Source organism: Stegostoma tigrinum, chromosome 8 (genome assembly GCF_030684315.1).
Source record: "Stegostoma tigrinum isolate sSteTig4 chromosome 8, sSteTig4.hap1, whole genome shotgun sequence".
NCBI classification, from domain to species: Eukaryota; Metazoa; Chordata; class Chondrichthyes; order Orectolobiformes; family Stegostomatidae; genus Stegostoma; species Stegostoma tigrinum.
Window position 1 is genome coordinate 74557349 of NC_081361.1, and position 22898 is coordinate 74580246.

Consider the following 22898-nt stretch of genomic DNA (forward strand, 5'->3'; position numbering starts at 1 on the left):
CTCAAGTGCTGCATGCTTGCTACATTGGCAGAGCTTAGAGTGAATACAGTTGTCTATGCAGGACACAAATAGCTAATGGCGAGCTTGCATTTCTTAACATCACTTGCTTGTAGAATGTGAAGAGAGTTTTTTTTAAAAAAACTTTCCTATCAAAAGCTTAAAATTACTTGATTCAAAAGTTTATTTGCATTACACTATTCTCGTATTCATTTTGCCTAGTTGCCATCTCTGCTGCCGGACCATATCAATGAAGTAGATAGCAGCCTAATGCGAATTGTGTAGTTGCCACGTTAAATACTGTCGACATGCATATAATGTCCTTTATTTTCAAAGAAGTGTTGACATTTGAAGAGCTCCAGGTCACCTTGGTCTATGCCAACATGTTGAGGCAAAAGAACAGTATACCAAAAAAGGAACTTTAGAATTGTTTTATTAATAAATGTGTCAAGCATATAAAAATCAGTACAAAAATGTAGAGTGTAATCACACAACCTCAAAAGTATTTACAAATGTTTAGAGCAAATGGAACCTGGTGGTACAATGGAATATTTTGATGCTGAGTGATGTGATACCAGGCCTCCAGCAATGTGTTGCTAGTGACACCTACATCCTGTGAATGTTTTTTTTTAAAAAGAAACAACTTTTGCTCATGCAGCTACTCCAGAAACTTGCAGTCACTGGTTTTGGTTTAGGGTGATTTTTTTTTCTCTTTGTGGAGAAATCAAGTACACAATGAACCAGGCTGAGGTGGAATACAGTTCTGAGTTGCTGATAACCTGAAACTATGTTCTCCCAGCTGCTGTTTTTCCTGCATGAATGTACAGTGAACACAGTAATTTAACACACAGCTCCTTATGCTTAGCCGAAAAGATCTTAGAACACTTAAATGTTCTACCAACAAAAACTTCTCACTGTTGTATTTTCCTCTTTTTTTGTCCAATGAGACTGGAACAAATGACACTGTCCAAATTCCAACTCTTGCTAAGACTGGCTGACAAGGGATCAAAATTGGAATCCCTCTGCTCATAATCCCAACTCCTGGAGAGAGATAATAGTTATTTAAAATCCGTATGTGAGGCTGTTTGTCCAGATGCGTTCTTTGGCTTTGCTGAGCTGGGGAAGCAATGACATCGGCATTCATACTCTCTTCCTAAACCTGTAATATTTCATTTAACCCAATGGCTGAGCAGTAAGAAACCTAGCAGTATCTCACTATCATGCACAACTGCAGTGGTGCTGGGTGCTTCAAATAGTATAAATAGTCAAATTCTCACAAGCACCTTTTCCAAACATTACTAAAGGAGCAAACCAACCATCTGCACTGAGAAATGTAAATCATTTGTAAATAAGGAGGGAAATAAATCCTTGAAAAATTAAAGTTTCATAGAAGCAATGAATTTGGAGTTTTCACTGTGGTGGAATGAAAGATTCCTGGTATTTTATTTCTCTACCAGAAATGCTCACTAAAACCTCAGTTTTAAAAAAACAGAACATTGCAGTGTCTAGTCTTGATTCTTCCCAATGACATAGACAAGAGAATTTGATATTTTCCTATCACTCTGCTTTTTCTAACACATTTCACCAGGAATCATGCTTCTTTTCATTACAAATAGTTTGAGATGCAAAGCCATTGTACCACCCAGAGATAATGGGAACTGCAGATCCAAGATAACAAAGTGTGAAGCTGGATGAACACAGCAGGCCAAGCAGCATCTCAGGAGCACATCTCTATATACCACCCATCTCTACCTGAAGAGTCTCAACTTAGACTCAATAGTTCAATTAAAACTGTTACAGGTGGCAGTATGAGGAAAACTGCCACAGTTTTGATCATGCACAACATTGTGGGCTGAAGGGCCTGTTCTGTGCTGTACTGTTCTATGTTCTATAAACTGAAAATTGTCAATATAAAGCTTACTTTTACCTATCCAATACCCATTATTTTAATTGGTAATCATTCAAATCAAGTAGATATTGCTAAGACTATAGAACAGTTTCATTCTTCACTTCCATTGTTTGTCCATTAATTTCACAAAGTCTGAACACCAACATATGTGATGCTTATTCTAGGCAGAGATTATCTTGTACAGCTAGCTGCAGTAGGTGATTTTGGATGGAAATAGATGCAAAATAAAATATTTTTACACCCACAGTCAAGGTGGATGGTGGGTTCACAAATGCTTCAAGTACTGGAATGACATGCTGCATTTTCCTCAGTTCAATATTCTTTAAAGTTCAAAGTATGAAGGTTCATTTCTGAAAAATAATTAGAATGAGCAGGATCACTGTGCTTACTGACCTGTCATAGATTACACCACTATTCACATTTTCTCTTTACAAAGTAATTTCTAGGCAGTCATGTTTTTGGAGCATTGAATAAAGAAAAAAAAAGTGCCCAAACTAAAAGTTGAATCAAACAGATTGTCTAACATTGTGGCTTTCTACAGAGTGAGTGAGGCAGGGGGTGAGGGTGTTGGATGGAGAGTGGTTAGTTTCTTACATTCGATTGTTATTCATTGAATGATGCTATGAAGTATATAAATGTCACAAACAGGTTAAGATTAAACTCAACTATCCACATAGTGAGCTCACCAACACTTGCCACCTAATCTAACAAGTAGCAAGATTGGTTACTTGAACAAAGTAATAGAGGGCTGCCCTTTCTCAGGACAGTGAATGGCATCTCAGCAAGGGTTTGTGCCAGCAGGAAAGGAGGAAGGAAAATGTGAGGACGGGACAGCTGTAAATGTTACTTGTAATTAAGGTGGGCATCATGCTTCAATTCTCTTCTTCGTTTGCAGCAGCAAATGGCGATAGCTGCAGCACCTTTTCCTTTTCCTGAACAGGTTACTGTACAGGTGCTGTCCACAGCGTATGCTCCGTAAGTGAGAGCGCCATGGGAATATGCATTGCACCCAGTCAGTGTCCAGCCTTCATCGCATGATACCATCACCTGGGAATTTAAAGCAACTAGTTAGCAAAAAGTAAAACGAAATTATACCACTCCAATCAATCTGAACAATGGATATCAACTGCCATTGGTGTAGTGTCATATTCCTGATCAGCTATTGAAAACAATATTTAGCTAAGTCAAGCCTCACGCGATTGCAACTCACTTTACAGAAAGATCTGAACTGTCAAAAATCACAGGATAGCCCATTGGTAATTCAAACAAAGACTTCAAAGCAAAACTGTCCTGACATACTATTAGAATCTAGGCCTAAAGAAACAATAGGATTGCTGTGAACGATGCCATTACAATTGAGATATACTTTCCCAAAAGATCACAAGCCATTATTTAAAGAAAATGATAGGACCTCTTATGCAAAATGTTACATTGCTAATGTAGTTTAACTTCAGTTTCTTAAAAGCTATCACCTTAGGGTGGCATGGTAGCCTGGTGGTTAGCATTGTTGCCTCACAGCACCAACGACCTGGGGTCAATTCATGCCTTGGGTGTCTGTGGTATTTGCACATCCTCTGTGTGTGTGTGTGTGGGTTTGCTCCAGTTGCTTCCAGTGTTCCAAAGATGTGCAGATTAGGGGGACTGGCTATGCTAAGTTGCCCATAGTATCCAGGGATGGGTGGGTTAGCCATGGTAAGTGTGGGGTTACAGGGATAAGAGGCCCAGGTTGGTGTGGACTTGATGGGCTGAATGGTCTTTATCTGCACTGTAGAAGTTCTATGATTCTTACACCCAGACTTAACCACTCACATTAGAACTGTGATCACTGCACCAAATGTTTGCAAAGTTTTTTGCATAGATTAGGTGCTCCTACAGCTTTCCAGTTGATTGAATGGGCAAGTATCTTTGTGATGGTCAGAGGAATCTTTTGCAAAATGTTTCAGGCATCTTACCAGTGACAGCGTTCTTAGTACAGAACTATCATTAAATTAAGTCTTATTCTGGGCGAGGATATCTGGTGATCATAATGTCTGATATTCACCAAAGAATGGTGGAGAACACTGCAGAGATAGTACAGGTAAAAGTAATGTTTGGTTTACTGATGGTTGATTTTTAAAAAAAATTTGCTGCCCAAAAATTGGATTTCACTTAATCAGTATTAGTGATCAGTTAACCTCAACCTCTGTTGGCATAGCCTTACCAGACTGTAGGGCTGCTTTCTCATTAGAGAGAGATGACTGGTGGTGATTTAACCTCAGGGCCACTACACCTCAGGTGAGGGGGAAGAGATTGAAAAGGACGTCCTTTACTGTAACCTAAGCCAGTAATGAGAATTGAACCCACACTGTTAGTATCACATTGATTTGTAAACCAACCATCCAGCTAACTGATCAAACTTCTATCTGCTGCTAATTTACCCATCTCAGTTTGCTAACCAAATAAAGAAAACCATTACAAGACAATTTAAGACCAGAAGACAGAAGCAGACAGCACACTGAACTATGCTTTGCTTTTTTGAGTTCATGATTAAATCAGCAGCTTCATTTTCCAGCCTTTTCCCTCATAACTCCAATTCCCTTACTGACAAAAGAAAAATCACTCAGTCTTGAATGTACTCAATGACCCAGCCTCAAAACCCTTTTGTGATAAAATAAATTCCATAGATTTAAGAAGAGAAGAAATTCCTTCTCATCTGTTTTATATGTGTAATCCCTTATTCTGAGATTAAGACTGCTGGCCCTAGACTCTTCCCCAAGGACAAAGAAACTTTCTGCACCTATCCTGTCAAATCTACTAAAAATCTTATATGTTTCAATAAGGTCACTTGTCATACCTCCAAACTCCAATGAGTACAGGCCCAATCTACTCAACCTCTCCTCATAAGACAGACCCCACCAACCTGCCAGCCTAGTGGACTTTCTCTGGCCTGCTCTAATGCCACTATCTCTTTCCTTCAATAAAGGGTCTGACTGGTGCCTTGTATAGTTTTAGCAAAATGTCCCTACTTTATCTTTAAAGGGAACGGAATATTAAAGGCCAACATTTTATATGTCTTTCCTATTACCTGCTAAAATTATATGCTACCTTTTTAGATTCACAGTCCAATTACATTTAAATAATACTCAGTTCTTCTATTTTTACTGCCAAAGACATAATCCTATTTCCCCAACTGTATATTCCATCTGCCAAGTTTTTGTCCACCCATTTAACCTGTCTATATTCCCCACACGGACTCTGTCATCCTCACCACTTGCTTTTGCTCCTATTTTTGGTGCCATTCACACACTTGGCTATAGTACATTTGCTTTCCTCATCCGAGCCATTAATATATATTGTAAATTGTTATGGCCCCAGCACCAATCCTTGTCGTATACAATTAGTTACAGGTTGTCAGCCTATCAGTGCTCCCCTTGTACCAACTTTGCCTTCTGCTAGTTAGCCAATCCTAAATCCATGTTAACATTCTACTTCCAACACTATGGGGCTCTTAAGTCATCAACCACCTTCTGAAAATCCTAATATTACGTCCATCTATACTGCTTAATACCTCCTCAGAAGAATTTTAATAAATTCCTCGGACATGATGCCGTGCCAGCTCTGCTTGACCATACTATGTATTGCTAAATGCTCTGCTGCTTTATTCAGCATAATAGTCTCTAACAGTTTCCCAATAACAGACATTATACTAACTGGCCTACAGTTATTCCTGTCTTCTTCCCTTTTTAAAATTAGTGGTTTTTCAATCCTCAAATTCTTCCAGGATCTAAGAATGCCTGGAATATTACCTCTAGTGCAGCCACTTCCTTTAAATTTTGTATGATGCATCTCATCTGGTCTGGGGGACTTATTCACCTTTAGCCCCATTAGTTTCCCCAGTATTTCTCCAGTGATCGTTATCACATTTATTTCCTGTCATTTTGTCATTGAATATTTAGTACTTTTTTTAAAATTTGAAGGCTAAAGCAAAGTATTTATTCAACTTCTGTGCCGTTTCTTCCTTTTTATGCATTTAAAGAAGCTCTTGCTGTCCATCATAATGTTACTTATGAGTTTACCCTTCCTGTGCCATCCTTTGCTACTCAGACAGGCCAGAGGGATAGAATAGCACAAATTAGATGTTGTTTAGAAGGTGACAGAGATACAAGTCTATATAGAAAATTGTGAGGTAAACTGGCATTATGGAGATTTAGTAACAACACAAAAAGTACACTTAAGTAAATAGCTAATATTTTACAGGAGGTGTGCGGTAGGTGCAAATCTCAGACAGAAATCAAAGACCAAGATGTACAATTTTATCCCTTATAATCATTAAAAACTTCTGTATTTTTAAAAGAAAACACCAGTAGATTGGGGATATGACACTGGAATCTAATATGATACTTTGCATGGTAATTGATAAGTCTGCCTAAATGCAAGCTAAATATTGGAACATGACAAACATGGAATACTGTAACTCTATGTAAAAGAATCAGAGGTAAATGTTTGAACGTGAAAGTAAGGGATTAGTTATGTGCCTGGTAGCCCTCCAGTTTTCTTCATAAATGGACCTGGCCATGTTTTAAAAAATTAGTGAAGATTTATTGTTACTATGCAAATGTAGAAATTTAACTATCATGTCCAAGCTGCGGCTTTCCTTCAGCTAAATTAATTTTAAACATCTATATTTGGAAACTTTAAGGTTTGCCCACTTCTGTCCTTAAATGAGGCTGCATTTTAGAAACTAATCCAGCCAGTGTTTAGAACATAATTTCATCACCTCTGGAAAGCCTGTGGATCTCTGTTCCTTCACCTCACACTCGAGACTTGGTGCTTGGCAACATGTAGCATGTGAGGTTATCCCGGTTTGTCCTGTACATTGCTGGTTTGTTTGAGGTATTGCTGCATCACTATACTTTGTATGGGAGTGTGAGCTGCAGCCTGAAACACAGAGCAGGGCTGAGAAGTTGTATAGAACATAGAACATTACAGCACAGTACAGGCCCTTCGGCCCTCGATGTTGTGCCGACCTGTCATAACAATCTCAAGCCCATCTAACCTACACTATTCCATGTATGTCCATATGCTTATCCAATGATGACTTAAATGTACCTAAAGTTGGCAAATCTAATACCGTTGCAGGCAAAGCATTCCGTTCCCTCACTACTCTGAGTAAAGAAACTACCTCTGACATCTGTCCTATATCTTTCACCCCTCAATTTAAAGCTATGCCCCCTTGTGCTCGCCGTCACCATCCTATGAAAAAGGCTCTCCCTATCCACCCTATCTAACCCTCTGATTATTTTATATGTTTCAATTAAGTCACCTCTCAACCTTCTTCTCTCTAATGAAAACAGCCACAAGTCCCTCAGCCTTTCCTCGTAAGACCTTCCCTCCATACCATGCAACATCCTAGTAAATCTCCTCTGCACCCTTTCCAAAGCTTCCACATCCTTCTTATAATGCGGTGACCAGAACTGTACACAATACTCCAAGTGCGGCCGCACCAGAGTTTTGTACAGCTGCAGCATAACCTCTTGGTTCCGGAACTCGATCCCTCTATTAATAAAAGCTAAAACACTGTATGCCTTCTTAACAGCCCTGTCAACCTGGGTGGCAACTTTCAAGGATCTGTGTACATGGACACCAAGATCTCTCTGTTCATCTACACTGAAGAATCTTACCATTAGCCCTGTACTTTGCCTTCCGATTACTCCTACCAAAGTGCATCACCTCACACTTGTCCGCATTAAACTCCATTTGCCACCTCTCAGCAGAACAGTACAGCACAGTCTAGGCCCTTCATCCCACAATGTTGCGCTGACCTATTGTCCTAGTAAGATCAATCAACCATGCATACACGCTACATTTTAATATCTTATGTGCCTATCCAAGAGTCGCTTAAAAGGCTGTAAAGTAACAGACTCCAAGCGCATTCCACATGCTCACCACTTTGTAAAGAACCTACCTCAGACATCTCCCTAATAATCTTCCTCCAATCACTTAAAATTATGCTCCCTTGTAATAGTCATTCCTGCCCTGGGGGGAAAAAAAATAACTGACTATCCCCTCTATCTATGCCTCTCATCATCCTGTAAAAGTCTATCAAGTCACCTCTCATCCTTCTTGGCTCCAATGAAAAAACCCTAGCCCCCTCAACCTTTCCTCATAACACCTGCCCTCCAGTCCAGGCAGCATCCTGGTAAATCTCCTCTGCACTCTCTCTAAAGTTTCCACATCTTTCCTATAATGTGGTGACCAGAACTGAACACAATATTCCAAGTATGGTCTAACCAGAGTTTTATAGAGCTGCAGCATAACCTCATGGCTCTTAAACTCAATTCCCCTGCCAATGAAAGCCAACACACCATATGCCTTCTTTACAACCCTATCAACGTGGGTCATAACTTCGAGGGATCTATGAATGTGGACCCTAAGATCCCTCTGTTCCTCCACACTGTCAAGAATCCTGCCATTAACCTTGTATTCCGCATTCAAATTTGACCTTCCAAAATGAATCACTTCACACTTTTCTGGGTTGAAATCCATCTGCCGCTTCATTATCAGACAACCCAAGCCTATTAAAACAAACAGTCTGGAAGCATCACTTACCAGTGAGGACATAGTCCTTATGTAGGCAGCCTGCCATTTGTATAGCGCCATCAGCTACAGAACTGGTATTAATAAGACATTCAGCTCTTGGCCAGATGCAGCACCTAGCGATTGCGTAAACTCCCTGACTGCCAAAGGCATTATGAGCTATACATTTCCTCATCCCATGGGATTCCTAGGCTCCAAATAGTAAAGACAGAGTTAGAATTTTAAAAAGGTAATGACAAGGACAATGTTATATGAGGTATTGCAAAAAAAACTTTTATTTTTCAATTTAACGAAATGGAGGAGAGTAGGAGTTATACCACAACAGATAGGAGCAGCATAAGAAGTGATCATGCCTTTATAAAACCCACAGTAGATGTCCTTCAGCTCCAGGTAACACAAACACAAAAGTGCTTGCATAACAAGACTTCATCCCCAATTTCATTTTGTTCTTCCAGTCTTAAATCTATTGTACGATTGTAAGCATCCCTTCCAAATAAAACAGCAAATTCTATTTTCAGAGAAAATATCTTAGTCACTCTAAGGTTATGTAATATGGTATCAATTAAAACCGGAGAAGCCACAAGGGAAATGATGTGTAAATGAATTTTTATCTGCAGAGAACTTCCATTCATCTCTCTCTACTGATGGATTTGTTTCCCCCACCGGATAGTATGGAAATTACTACGTTGTAGTCTAACTCATGAGGAACATAGATAACAAGGTGTAGACCTGGATGAACACAGCAAGCCAAGCAGCAGAGGAGCAGGAAAGCCGACATTTCGGGCCTAGACCCTTCTTCAGAAATGAAGACCTTTGCTTGGCCTACTGTGTTCATCCAGCTTGACACCTTGTTATCTCAGATTCTCCAGCATCTGCAGTTCCTACCATCTCATGAGGAACATAGATTGGCAAATTGGAAGGTGGAAGCTGGGATGTAACATGCACTGTCCTTCTGCTCAATTTAAAAAAACTCTTCTGCAAACTCCAAAGTGCAAAAGGCCTCATCTCTGAATCTGTAAGAGCAGGCACTTGTTATTTTTGAAGACATTTTGGTGGTTAAATATACAGATAAAGAAGCATTTCTTGTCTAAATTTCTTTCCCCAACCTCCCAACAATACATTTTGATTGTCCCTTTATAAATTTTTGATAAAGCCCGTTTTTAAGCAAATCTTTGTCTTGTTACGAATATGGTATTTTAGTAGATTCCATTTAGTAGAGTCCATCTCTGTCCTCCATTTCTTAATGAGCTTTCAAAAATAACCATCCTTTCCTCTTTTGTTCCAGTTTAATTGAGATATTGAAATAGAGTTTATACCATTATATGCTTCATCTCTTACTTGTATGTGTTCACCCCTCCTTTTACCATTCTTTGAAAAACTTGAGCAGCTGAACATTTCCTCATTCTCATTGCAATGCACTACGGCTTTAGCTGAGTGTGCAAGCCCTGACCTCTTCGACCATACTGTCCGGCAGAGCAGCTGATTGCCTGTGGAAAAAATTATGGAACCATAACGAACTCACTAGATTGTCCCCTCCACTATAATGTTTTTGGTGTGGCCGCGAAGTGTTTACCAAAGGGATGATACCAACGAAACGCAAAAACCCTGAACTTCCTGGGAAATTTCAGTGTTAAGAGCGCAGCTTCCCATGAGGAAAACTACACATATATAAATTCAAGTGGATATATGCCCTGCTCTACAGTTTATACACAACAAAATGCTAATCACTGGTAAGAATAGCTCAAACCCCATATTTGGGGCCAGCCTACAGATCCAGTAGAATTTGAATTCTTCATTTCAGGATTGTAAGTCAAGCACTGTAACCATGGTTACTGTGCACTTTGAGTGTCAGGAACCCAAAATATGGTAAGTCAAGACTTTTAAATGTATTTCTGACATGTTTCTTCCTTCACCTCAACAAAACACAATTTAATCATTTTTTGAATGATCTACAGCTAAATGTTAGCATATTAAGCGATAAGGAATAAATGTTTAGACTGGTTCGTGGTATGTGTCTATTCCTGTTTCTCTGTACCATCTATCTACCGTATCCACAGGGTCTGCACTTTCAGCATAAACAAATCTCAATACCAGAATATCTGCACTAATCGATTGTAACAAATGCCTTTCAGGTTTTTTGTTTAGAAATCAAACTAATGTTATCTGGGATAGATGCAAGGTGATGCATTTTGGAAGGTCGAATTTGCAAGCTGAGTACAGGATTAAGGATAGGATTCTTGGCAGTGTGGAGGAACAGAGGGATCTTGGTGTGCAGATATATAGATCCCTTAAAATGGCCACCCAAGTGGACTGGGTTGTTAAGAAAGCATATGGTGTTTTGGCTTTCATTAACAGGGGGATTGAGTTTAAGAGTCGTGAGATCTTGTTGCAGCTCTATAAAAACTTTGGTTAGACCGCACTTGGAATACTGCGTCCAGTTCTGGTCGCCCTATTATAGGAAAGATGTGGATGCTTTGGAGAGGATTCAGAGGAGGTTTACCAGGATGCTGCCTGGACTGGAGGGCTTATCTTATGAAGAGAGGTTGACTGAGCTCAGACTCTTTTCATTGGAGAAAAGGAGGAGGAGGAGGAGAGGGGACCTAATTGAGGTATACAAGATAATGAGAGGCATAGATAGAGTTGATAGCCAGAGACTATTTCCCAGGGCAGAAAAGGCTAACACGAGGGGTCATAGTTTTAAGCTGGTTGGAGGAAAGTATAGAGGGGATGTTAGAGGCGGGTTCTTTACACAGAGTTGTGAGAGCATGGAATGCGTTGCCAGCAGCAGTTGTGGAAGCAAGGTCATTGGGGACGTTTAAGAGACTGCTGGACATGCATACGGTCACAGAAATTTGAGGGTGCATACATGAGGATCAATGGTCGGCACAACATCGTGGGCTGAAGGGCCTGTTCTATGCTGTACTGTTCTATGTTCTATTATTACATTTGGGAATGTCATGACTGACTTACCCATATTAAATCCCTTACCTGTCAGCTCAGGAGAAGCCAATTGTGCAATTCTGTTGGGTGTGAGGAGTCGTTGTTCCTCTGGAAACCACACATCATTGATTGCATTCTTTGTGGAATAATGAATTAGTCTCTGACGTAATTCAGACACAGTTATATTGGGGTCAGCATTCATTAACATTGCTGCAATGCCTGTCAAGAATGAAACAAGTTAAAATGCAATCTCAAATAAGATGTTGAGACACTAAAATGATGATCTGTCCTTTGATTTATGCAAAAAGACAATTGTGTTTGAATGATCTTAGTTGTGTATCATATAGTAAAAGCAGAATGTCTTCAAAGGGGGAGTTTAACTTGCCCAAAGGTTAGAACAGAGAGCTCATTTCAGAGAACTAGCAGATTTGAGGCTGTTAGGGATAGTATTACAAAAATACACATGTTCCATGAAATTGAAGTAAGAGAAGCCATTTGGGCCTTCAAGCTTTAATCAGCAAAATGATGGTTGTATTTCCATCTCAACTCCACCCTCCTAATGTCCCTTCATTCCTTCAAATCTATTAAAGCCCGTCCTGAAAACACTCACGATTGAGCATTTACCGCTCTCTGGGGACAGGAAAATTCCAAGAATTTACAACCCTTTGACTGGAAAACTTTGCCATCTTAGTCATAAATGTCACCACAAAAAGGGGTATAAAGAATTAGACTAAAACATTGCCGATACCAGCTTTTATCCAATCACAGGCTGATGCTTTAAACTGGAACTTTATCACTAATAACACCAAGTTCAGAGAAGTGACATCACCAGGATGGTGGAATGATTCCCACATACAGCTTGTTCAACTCCAGTAATCAAATGAAAGAAGCAATTACAAAAGGATAGTTGTTTGGTAGGCAGAGAACTTCTACATTGCTGAGTGACAGCACTTTGGCTGTGTCCTGAGTTCAAGACAATCTGCAAGAATACCATTGAAGGGTAAAAGAGCATTTTATATGGCAGAAGAATTCAATTAATCAACACTGTCTTCTCAAACAGGATCAGTGCTGGTTTTTCCCTTTTATTGGTAATTCTTGCCAATTGTTCTGATGAGTGCAAAAGTAAGAGCTTCACAAATTGACTTTTCTCAGCAATGTAACTGCCCCACTCAATAAAGCAACATATGTTTAAGAAATAATATTCAGAGGAGATGCTGAATAATGAGGTGGCAATGAGAAATTTCGCTCACTGTTTAAACACAGCAATCTCCAGTAACTCTGCAACAACTAAAGTCAGCAATTCCCTTAGACACTGGGAACTGATCCCATGACTTAAAATGCTGCACCAATCATATACGCACTGACCGTTTATGCCCTTAGACTAATCCCCCTGCCGGTGTTACTAAATATCATTGATAGCACTCTGTACCTGTCACGTGAGCTGCCGCCTGTGATGTTCCACTCTTGGAGGTGAAACAAGTCACACAGTCACTGGAAGCACTAATGATGTCATCGCCAGGGGCAAAAAGGTCAACACAACGACCAAAATTAGTTCCCATGTTACCAGTGGTGGTTGGCTGGTCATTATAGTTGGTGGCACCAACAGTAATTACCTGAAAGTTTCATGTAGAATGTGAAAAAACAAGCTGATTAGCAGAACTTTACAATTTACTTTTGAGCCCTTGTTTTGGTTTTTCCCTCCTATTAGGTTACTCTGATGTGATTACATACATCTTTTACCTGGAATGACCAATGAACCATATCAAACAAAAATCAACCTGAACTGACCTAACTGGCATGGGTTTCGAATCATTACTTACTCTGATCCTCACCTCAACGTCACTCAGAATTTCTGCTCGGGTGTGCAAGGCTTCCTGTCTGCATTCTCTTCCTGACCACTCAGCTAGCCACCAGGCGAGTACACCTGTCATGAACCATCTATCAATTTGATTATTTTCAAGGGTCACACTAGCCCTCCAACCACAACGGCCCAGCTTTTGCAATGTCCCGACATTGTTCTTCCAACACAGCTGGATGTTGTGCATAGGAACCTTGCACACTAAGGGACTTTCCCGAGAGATTGGAGATTCTGCTGAGCAATTAGCTTATGCCTGGAACCCTCAAAGTATCAATTTGAAATTGGAAAATTGGGAGGGTTCCAATGAAAGTAATTAAGTAAATAAGCTAGATAAATTAATCAAGAAAAGTCAGAGTATTAAACCAAGGAGCCTACCTCATGACTAGCAGACCCCATGCTTACCCCACACCTCTACCAGATCCTATTCACCTCCCAGATCCTGACCTGATTCATCCCCTCAACCCCATTTGGCACCTGACCACCCCTCTCCCACACTGGATCAGACACCCCCACTACCCTTTCCCTGCTCCAAGCCAGACACCTTTCATCCACATGCCTTCCCTGTTCCACACTTTACCCACCCTCCCCCAGCCAGCACTTCACCTCCCTACCACTCCAAAACTGAACATCCCCACCTATGCCACAGCTAACAACTGACATCCTCTCCCTTGCACCTACTGCCAATCTAGCTGATACCCTGCTCACCTAGAACACTGGCATCTACCCAGCTGGCACCTAACTGCCCCCTACTCTTTCCCCCCCCCTCCCCCCCACCATTCATCTGGTACCCTATTTACTACCCTTTACCCATCTGGCACCTTTCCCTGCCAGCATCTTAACATGGCACTTATCTGATGTATTTATGGTTTGACAGTAAGTGTCAAAGTGATGGGCTGGACCTGTAAGTGCTGGAATGCAGCAGGTAGGTTTTGTGAAAGATAGTATGGTTTGCCGTCCCTGAAAGAACTAATGAGAAGAATGGACAAAACACACCTCTGGTTCAGAAGCAGGGGAGTACAAGCAAGCGTCATCCTTGTAGTTCCCAGCAGCTGCAATTAATGCTACTCCTGTCCGTGCCAACAGTCTACATGCAGCATTCAAGGTTGGACTAAATGCCCCAGCAAATGGCAACAGTGCAATCAAAGGTCGGTAAGGCTGGAGAATCAGAGTGTTCCTGATGTACTCCAAACCTGAAGGATAGTGGAACAAAAACAACATCTTTAAAGTTCACATTTTCCTCGATTCTTTCTCCAAACCCCCAACGGTTTATGTCTCAGTCTTTGCTTTTGCTTCTTTGGATGTTCTACACCATTGAAGTTCTTTGCCACCTCTCAAATGGAAGAATTCTGAAAGTATTTCAACAAACCTCCCTTTTCAGTCTGAAACACCTTTTGCAAATGCTGAAAATCGAGATCCCAAATCAGGAATACAAAATATTGTATTTTTTGTAAATAGTGTCTTAAACTAAATATTTGAGATGAAAACGATTTATTCCAAAAAGAGGGCAAACGTGAAAACAAATACAGTGACATTAAGAAATAGTACGTATCCAGTTTCAGTTTTACAGCTTCTATTGAATTGTTATTTTACCATTGATCATATGAATTTAATCAATTATAGAAAAGATACAATGTCACGGAAGTTCAAATGCAACGCATCTCTTAACACTATGCAACATTCACTGTCTAATTTTCTTAATGACTGAATTTTTAGAAAAATTATTCACAGGATGTGGATGTTGCTGACCTGGCAAACATTCATTGCCCATCGGGCAGTTGAGAGTCAGCCACGTGGCAGTAAGTATGGAGTCACGTGTCAACCAGACCAGGTAGGAATGGCACAAGAACAAAGTTGATGGAAAAGCTCAGCAGGTCTGGCAGCATCTGTGCAGGAGAAAATACAATTAACGTTTTGGGTCCGGTGACCCTTCCTCAGAACTGATGGTGGCTGAGAAAATGTCAGTTTATGTGCAGAATATAGGGAGGTGGGTGGGGTAGGGAGTAAACAAGAGGACAGAGCCCAAAAAGAGAAAAAGAGAGCGAAAGAGACAGTTGGACAGACAAAGGAGTTGCTACTGATAGGGTCAGGAGGGTGAATAGTTGTTAATGGGGACTGTTAGGGACTAACATTGGGGGGGTGTTTAGTTGCTGGCTAAATGGTAACAAGGCCTGGTGTGTGGGGTCGGGGGCTGGGACATGGGATAGTTTAGGCCGTAAAATTATTGAACTCAGTATTGAGTCCAAAGGGCTGTAGGGTCCCCAAGCGGAAAATGAGGTGTTGTTCCTCCAGCTTGCGCTGGGCTTGACTCGAACACTGTAGCAAACCGGAGACAGAGATGTTGGCCAGGGAGCAGGGTGGTGCCTTGAATTGGCAAGCAACAGGTAGTTCAGGGTCTTTTCTGTGAGCAGAATGTAGATGTTCTGCAAAGCGGTGACCAAGTCTACACTTCGTTTCCCCAGTGTAGAGGAGACCACATTGTTTGTGGCGAATGCAGTCGACTAGATCCTTGGAAGTGCAGGGTAAGTGTTGCTTCACCTGGAAGGTATGTTTGGGCCCTTGGATACTGGGGAGGGAGGAGGTAAAGGGGCAGGTATTGCACTTTTGCTGGTTACAGGGGAAGGTGCTGTAGGGCTGTGGGGAGGTGTTGAAGGTGAAGGAAGTATGGACCAGGGTGTCCCAGAGGGAATGGTCCCTGTGGAATGGGGACAAGGGAGGGGAGGGGAATGTGTCTGGCAGTGGCATCAAGCAGGAGGTGGTGGGAATGGTGTCTGATGATCATCTGACCCATGTATCCGAGGGCCCAAACATACCTTCCAGGTGAAGCAACAATTCCCCTGCACTTCCCAGAATCTAGTCTACTGCATTCACTGCTCACAACGTGGTCTCCTCTACATTGGGGAAATGAAGCGTAGACTTGGTCACCGCTTTGCAGAACGTCTACTTTCTGCTCACAAAAAAGACCCTGAACTACCTGTTGCCTGCCACTTCAATGCACCACCCTGCTCCCTGGCCAATATCTGAGACAGCTTGCTACTGTGTTCGAGTGAAGCCCAGCACAAGCTGGAGGGACAACACCTCATTTTCTGCTTAGGGACACTACAGCCCTCTGGACTCAATACTGAGTCCAATAATTTTAGGGCCTAAACTCTCCCATGTCCCAGCCCCCCCCACCACACACACCAGGCCTAGTTGCCACAGAGCCTGCTACTACACACAACCTGTTAGTCCCTAACAGTCCCCATTAACAACTATTCATCCTCCCAGCCCGATCATTGGCAACTCCTTTGTCTGTCCAACTGTCTCTCTCTTTGGGCTCTACCCTATCATCTACACACCTCCCTATGTTCTGCGTATAAACTGACATTTTCCCAGCCACCATCAGTTCTGAGGAAGGGTCACCAAACCCAAAACATTAACTCTGTTTTCTCCTCCATAGATGCTGCCAGACCTGCTCAGCTTTTCCAGCAACTTTGTTTTTGTTCCTGATTCACAGTATCTGCAGTTCTTTTGGTTTTTATTCAGGTAGGAATAGCAGTTTCGTCCCTATGAAGGACATTATTGAACGTGGGATTTTCCTGACAAAGGATTCATGGTTTCATGGTCATCAGCAGACTTTTAATTCCAGATTTTTATTAAATTCAAATTCCATCTGCTATGACAGGATTTGAACCCATGTTCCCAGAAACTTATCTGGGTCTCCAGATTAATAGTCTAATGATAATACCGTTAGGCCCTCACCTCCCCATTGATCTGTTCATTCACAGGTGTGCTCTGATACAGTACAAGGTCAGTATTTCTTATAGAACATGTACTCCTAACCCTAAAATTCTCTGCATCATTAATGAAAATAATTCTGCAAATAGGGCCCCAATTATAAATGTCATGAGTTTGGAAGGTGTTGTCTGAGGATTTTTGGTGAATTTCTGCAGTGCACCTTGTAGATCGACCCAGTAGCATTAGTGTGTACTCAGTGGTGGAGGGAGTGGAGATTTGTGGGTGTGGTGGTCTAGGGAAGCAGCTTCACCATCTCAAAGTTAAGAAGATAAGTAGATGCTGCTACTTTAAGTATTATGATTGAGTTGCTGTGGCATTTGCTCCATATTCAATTAGGTTAGTAAAAAAAATAACACTTCTAATCAAAGATAACCAAGTGTGAAGCTGGATGAACACAGCAGGCCAAGCAGCATCTCAGGAGCACAAAAGCTGACGTTTTGGTCCTAGACCCTTCAGAGAGGTCTCTGATCACACTTCTAATCAAAGCTTAGAGACAGTAAGAACTGCCAATGCTGGAGTCAGAACAAAGGAGGAAAGAAAATTACGGCACAGGAATAGGCCGTTCAGCCCTCTAAGCCTGCACCGATCCAGCTCCTCTATCAAAACCTGTGGCCTGTTTTCCAAGGATCTGAATCCTTCTGCTCCCTGCTCATTCATCTGTCTAGATACATCTTAAATGATGCCATTGTGCCTGCCTCTACCACCTCCGCTGGCAACACATTCCACGCACTCACCACCCTCTGCGTAAAGATTTTTCCCACGCATTTTTCCCCTCTCACCTTGAAATAGTGACCCCTAGTAATTGAGTCCCCCAGTCTGGGGAAAAAACTTCTTGCTATCCGCCCTGTCTATATCTCTCATGATTTTGTAGACCTCAATCAGGTCCCCCTCAACCTCTGTCTTTCTAATGTGAATAATCCTAATCTACCCAACCTCTCTTCATAGCTGGCACCCTCCATACCAGGCAACATCCTGATGAATCTCCTCTGCACCCTCTCCAAAGCATCCACATCCTTTTGGTAATGTGGCGACCAGAACTGTACATAGTACTCCAAATGTGGTCGAACCAAAGTCCCATACAACTGTAACATGACCTGCCAACTCTTGTATTCAATACCCTGTTCAATGAATGAAAGCATGCCAAATGTCTTCTTGACCACTACCAACCTGCGTTGCCACCTTCAGGGTACAATAGACCTGAACACCCAGATCTCTCTGTACATCAATTTTCCCCAGGGCTTTTCCATTTACTGTATAGTTTGCTCCTGAATTGGATTTTCCAAAATGCATCACCTCGCATTTGCCTGAATTTAACTCCATTTGCCAGTTCTCTGCCCAATCCTCCAATCTATCTATATTCTGTTGCATTCTCCGACAGCCCCCTTCACTATCTGCTACTCCACCAATCTTAGTGTCATCTGCAAACTTGCTAATCAGACCATCTGTACCTTCCTCCAGATTATTTATGTATATCACAAACAACAGTGGTCCAACACATCCCTGTACAACACCACTGGTCACAGTTCTCCAATTTGAGAAACTCCCTTCCACTACAACTGTCTCCTGTTGCCCAGCCAGTTCTCTATCCATCTAGCTAGTACACCCTGGACCCCATGCAACTTCACTTTCTCCATCAGCCTACCATGGGAACCTTATCAAACACCTTATCAGGTTGGTGAAACATGACCTTCCCTGCACAAAACCATGTTGCCTATCACTGATAAGCCCATTTTCTTCCAAATGTAAATAGCTCCTATCCCTCAGGTATCTTCTCCAGCAGCTTCACCACTACTGATGTCAGGCTTGCCCGGCTGTAATTACCTGGATTATCCTTGCTACCCTTCTTAAACAAGGGGACAAGAATAACAATTCTCCAGTCCTCCAGGATCGCACCCATGCTCAAGGATGCTGCAAAGATCCATTAAGGCCATTACTATTTCCTCTCTTGCTTCCCCCAGTAACCCAGGATAGATCCCATCCAGACCTGGGGACTTGTTCACCCAAATGCCTTTCAGAATACCCAACACTCCCGCCCCCCCCGCCCACTTATGCCGACTTCACCTAGAGTAATCAAACATCTATCCCTAACTTCAACATCCGTCATGTCCCTCTCCTCGGTGAGTACTGTTCCAAATTACTCATTAAGAATCTGACTCATTTTCTCTGACTCCTCTCATAACTTCCCTCCTTTGTCCTTGAGTGGGCCAACACTTTCTCCAGTTACCCTCTTGCTCCTTATGTATGAATAAAAGGCTTTGGGATTTTCCTTAGCCCTGTTTGCTAAAGATATTTCATGACCCCTTCTAGCCCTCTTAATTCCTCGTTTCAGATTGGTCCTCTTAATTCCCGATATTCTTCCAGAGCTTCGTCTGTTTTCAGTCGCCTAGACCTTATGTGTGCTTCCTTTTTCCTCTTAGCTAGTCTCACGATTTCACCTGTCATCCATGGTTCCCTAATCTTGCCCTTTCTATCCCTCATTTTCACACGGACATGTCTCTCCTGCACTCTAATCAACCTCTCTTGAAACTCCTCTCACATATCAAATGTGCATTTATCTTCAAACAGCTGCTCCCAATCCACATTGCCCAGCTCCTGCCGAATTTTGTTATCGTTGACCTTTCCCCAGTTTAGCACTCTTCCTTTAGGACCACTCTCGTCTTTGTCCATGAGTATTTTAAAGCTTGCAGAATTATGATTACTACTCCCAAAGTAATGCCCTACTGAAACTTTAACCACCTGGCCGGGCTCATTCCCCAACACCAGGTCCAGTATGGCCCCTTCCCAAGTTGGACTATTTACACACTGCTCTGTAAAACCCTCCTGGCTGCTCTTTACAAATTCTGCTCCATCTAAACCCCTAACACTAAGTGAACCTCAGTCAATGTTGGGAAAATTATAATCACCCATCACGACCACCCTGTTGCTCTTATATCTTTATCTCAAGCTCACTGTTGGGAGGTCTGTAATATAGCCCCAGTATTGTTACCGTACCCTTCCTATATCTGAGCTCTGCCCATATTGCCTCACTGCTTGAGTCCTCCGTAGTGCCCTCCTTCAGCACAGCTGTGATCTCCTCTTTGACCAGTAATGCAACTCTTCCATCCCTTTTACCTCCCTCTCTATCCTGCCTGAACCATCCAAATCCTGGGATATTTAGTTGCCAATCTTGCCCTTCCCTCAACCAAGTCTCACTAATAGCAATAACATCATACTCCCAGGTACTAATCCAAGCCCTATGTTCATCTGCCTTACCTACTACACTTCTCCCATTAAAACAAATGCATCTCAGTCCACCTGTCCCTTTGCATTCATCATCTGCTCTCTGCCTACTCTTCCCCTTAGTCACACTGACTTCATTATCTAGTTCCTTACAGGCTTCAGTTACTATCTCCTTACTGTCCACTAATCTCCTCATTTGGTTCCCATCCCCCTGCCACATTAGTTTAAACCCTGCCCAACAGTGTTAGCAAAAGCAAAAACATAAATAGCAGTTTGGAGCCGGAGGAACTTAGCAGGTCAGGTAGCATCAGAGGAGCAGGAAAGCTGACGTTTCAGGTCGGGACCCTTCTGAAAAAAAAACTTATTCTGAAGAAGGGTCCTGACCCAAAATGTCAGCTTTCCTGCTCCTCTGAAGCTGCGAGACCTGTTGTATTCCTTCAGCTCACACTGCATTAACCAAAGGTTAAATGGTCAATGAAATAAAGGAGGAAGAAAAATAAATGAAAAAATATCAATGGTTTTCTCAGTAAGATCCTGGGCACAATGTTAATGGCACAGGATTTTTAAAAAACACAATTTTTCACTTGTCTTCTCATCCCTCAATTTTCTAATGCTTTGAATTATTATTGTTAAATGTCCTGAGATATATGTGTTGTTTTGCACTCTATCCAAACAAATCATATCTTACACAAATACATCAAGGTAATAGGACAGAATGCAGAGTATAGTGTTACAACTATGGAGAAGCTGAAGGAAAAGATTAACTCTCATGTAACAGGTCTGTTCATGTCTGATAACAGCAGGGAAGAAGCTGTTCTTTAATCGGTTGGAAAGTTTTTTCAAACTTTTGTACCTTCTGCCTTTTGGAAGAGAATGAAAGTGAGTATAACTAAGTTTGGAGGGGTCTTTAATAATGTTAGCTGCTTTCCTGAGGCAATGGAAGGAGGGCTAGTTTTTGTAAAGGACTTGGCTGTGTTGACAACTCTGATTTCTTGTGGTCTTCGGCAGAGCAATTGCCATACAAAACTATGATGCATCTGGATAGGATGCTTTATTAGACTCTATCAATAGTCTGCTTGTTCTGTTAAATTCCTGTGGTACATATTAATTAACTGGAATGATGCATTTTTGTACATTACATCTGCTAATCACCTCCTTAACACTGAAAATAGTCATGTTTCCCCATAGCTCCACACTCAAACATCCAGTCACTCCACCACTGATGCTCAGGAACATCTGCAAGATGCATTGTAGAAATTCACTGAGGCTCCTTAGTGAGCACCTTCCAAACCCACGACCATTTCCATCTAAAAAGAAAGAGGACTGCACATTCACGGGAACACCACCAACTGCAAGTTCTCTAAGCTACTCAACTGACTTGTAAATATATCACTATTCCTTCACTGAACTGGGTTAAAATCCTGGAACTCTCTCCCATACAGTATTGACAGTCTACCAACAGCACAGTCTGCATTGGTTCAAGAATACAGCTCATCACCACCATTTTAAGGATAATGGAGCAAGAAATGCTGACCCAGTTAGTGATACACGCATCCCATGAGCAAATTTTTAAAATAAGTATCCAGGCCAGAGAAACGCAAGTTAGAATCACAGAATACTCTGTCCCATCAGATTTCCCATGACCGATTCATCTAGCCTACACATTCCTGGTCACTATGACCATGCTAAATTGACCAATCTACCTAATCTGCACACCTTTGATCTGTGGAGAAAATGCAAGCATGGGAAGAATGCACAAACCCCACACAGACAATTGCTCAAGGGTGGGATTGAGCCCAGATCCCTGGCCCTGAGAGGCACCAACATTAACCACCGAGCTACAGTGTTGCCTGTTGTTCACAGCCAGCTCACACTGAAGTATCCACTGTGTATCAGCATAGTTAGAAATCTAAACAATTCAAATTTAAAGATGGTACTCACCAGCCAGCGCTCCACTTACTGTCCCCCTACCCTGACAATTGAGAATTTTCACGCTACGGATATTTGCTCCTTTTGCTACCCCAGAGTCACGCCCACTCACTATTCCTGCAGTGTGTGTTCCATGGCTATCACACTTATTAACCTGGGTGGGGGGGGGGGGGGGGAAGACAGCAATAAAATTTGCATATTAGAAATACTATCAGCACTGTATGGCACACTTTGTTATAGCTCCAATCTCGTAATGCTGAAACTGAGCAAGTGAATGTTTTCTCCGTTTATTTGCTTGCCTTTCTCTGTAGTGACATGCATCATGCAAAACATTAGTTTCATCATGATGAAAGTCTCCACAGTATGAATCTTCAATAGTAGATTTCAATGGCATCAATAGTGTTGGTTAGAGCAGTGTCACTGAAATAGGACATGAAAGGTTGTCATATCTCTGGCATGTCACAGATTCCCTTTTCTCTGCACTCCAGTCAAATAGCCGACATCTCCAAAGTACTAAGAAGCTGTCCTATCAATGTTCCTGACTGTCTCCTTTATTTATCTAAATGGCATAATTCCAAGTTCCTGTCCAAGCTACAGATCCACAAAATCCACATTGTCTGCCATTTAGGAGAGAGAGAAGGGTGATCTCGTTGAAACACATAGGATTCTGATGGGATTTGAAATGGTGAATACAAA

The 22898-nt window shown here is 41.8% G+C and overlaps 1 protein-coding gene across 1 annotated transcript in view; it reads right to left on the minus strand.

The window, feature by feature from the left end:
• Positions 1–413: 413 nt before the first annotated feature.
• Positions 414–22898, minus strand: part of pcsk9 (proprotein convertase subtilisin/kexin type 9) — a 28332-nt gene continuing 5847 nt past the window's right edge. Inside the window, exons 5-12 of the mRNA XM_048539374.2 lie at positions 22215–22356; positions 14274–14470; positions 12852–13035; positions 11471–11641; positions 9821–9969; positions 8495–8669; positions 6663–6823; positions 414–2953 (exon numbers count right to left, since the gene is read on the minus strand). Of these exons, the coding sequence (XP_048395331.2) occupies positions 2750–2953; positions 6663–6823; positions 8495–8669; positions 9821–9969; positions 11471–11641; positions 12852–13035; positions 14274–14470; positions 22215–22356 (1383 nt within the window). The 3' untranslated portion in view covers positions 414–2749. The remainder of the gene's footprint in view (positions 2954–6662; positions 6824–8494; positions 8670–9820; positions 9970–11470; positions 11642–12851; positions 13036–14273; positions 14471–22214; positions 22357–22898) is intronic.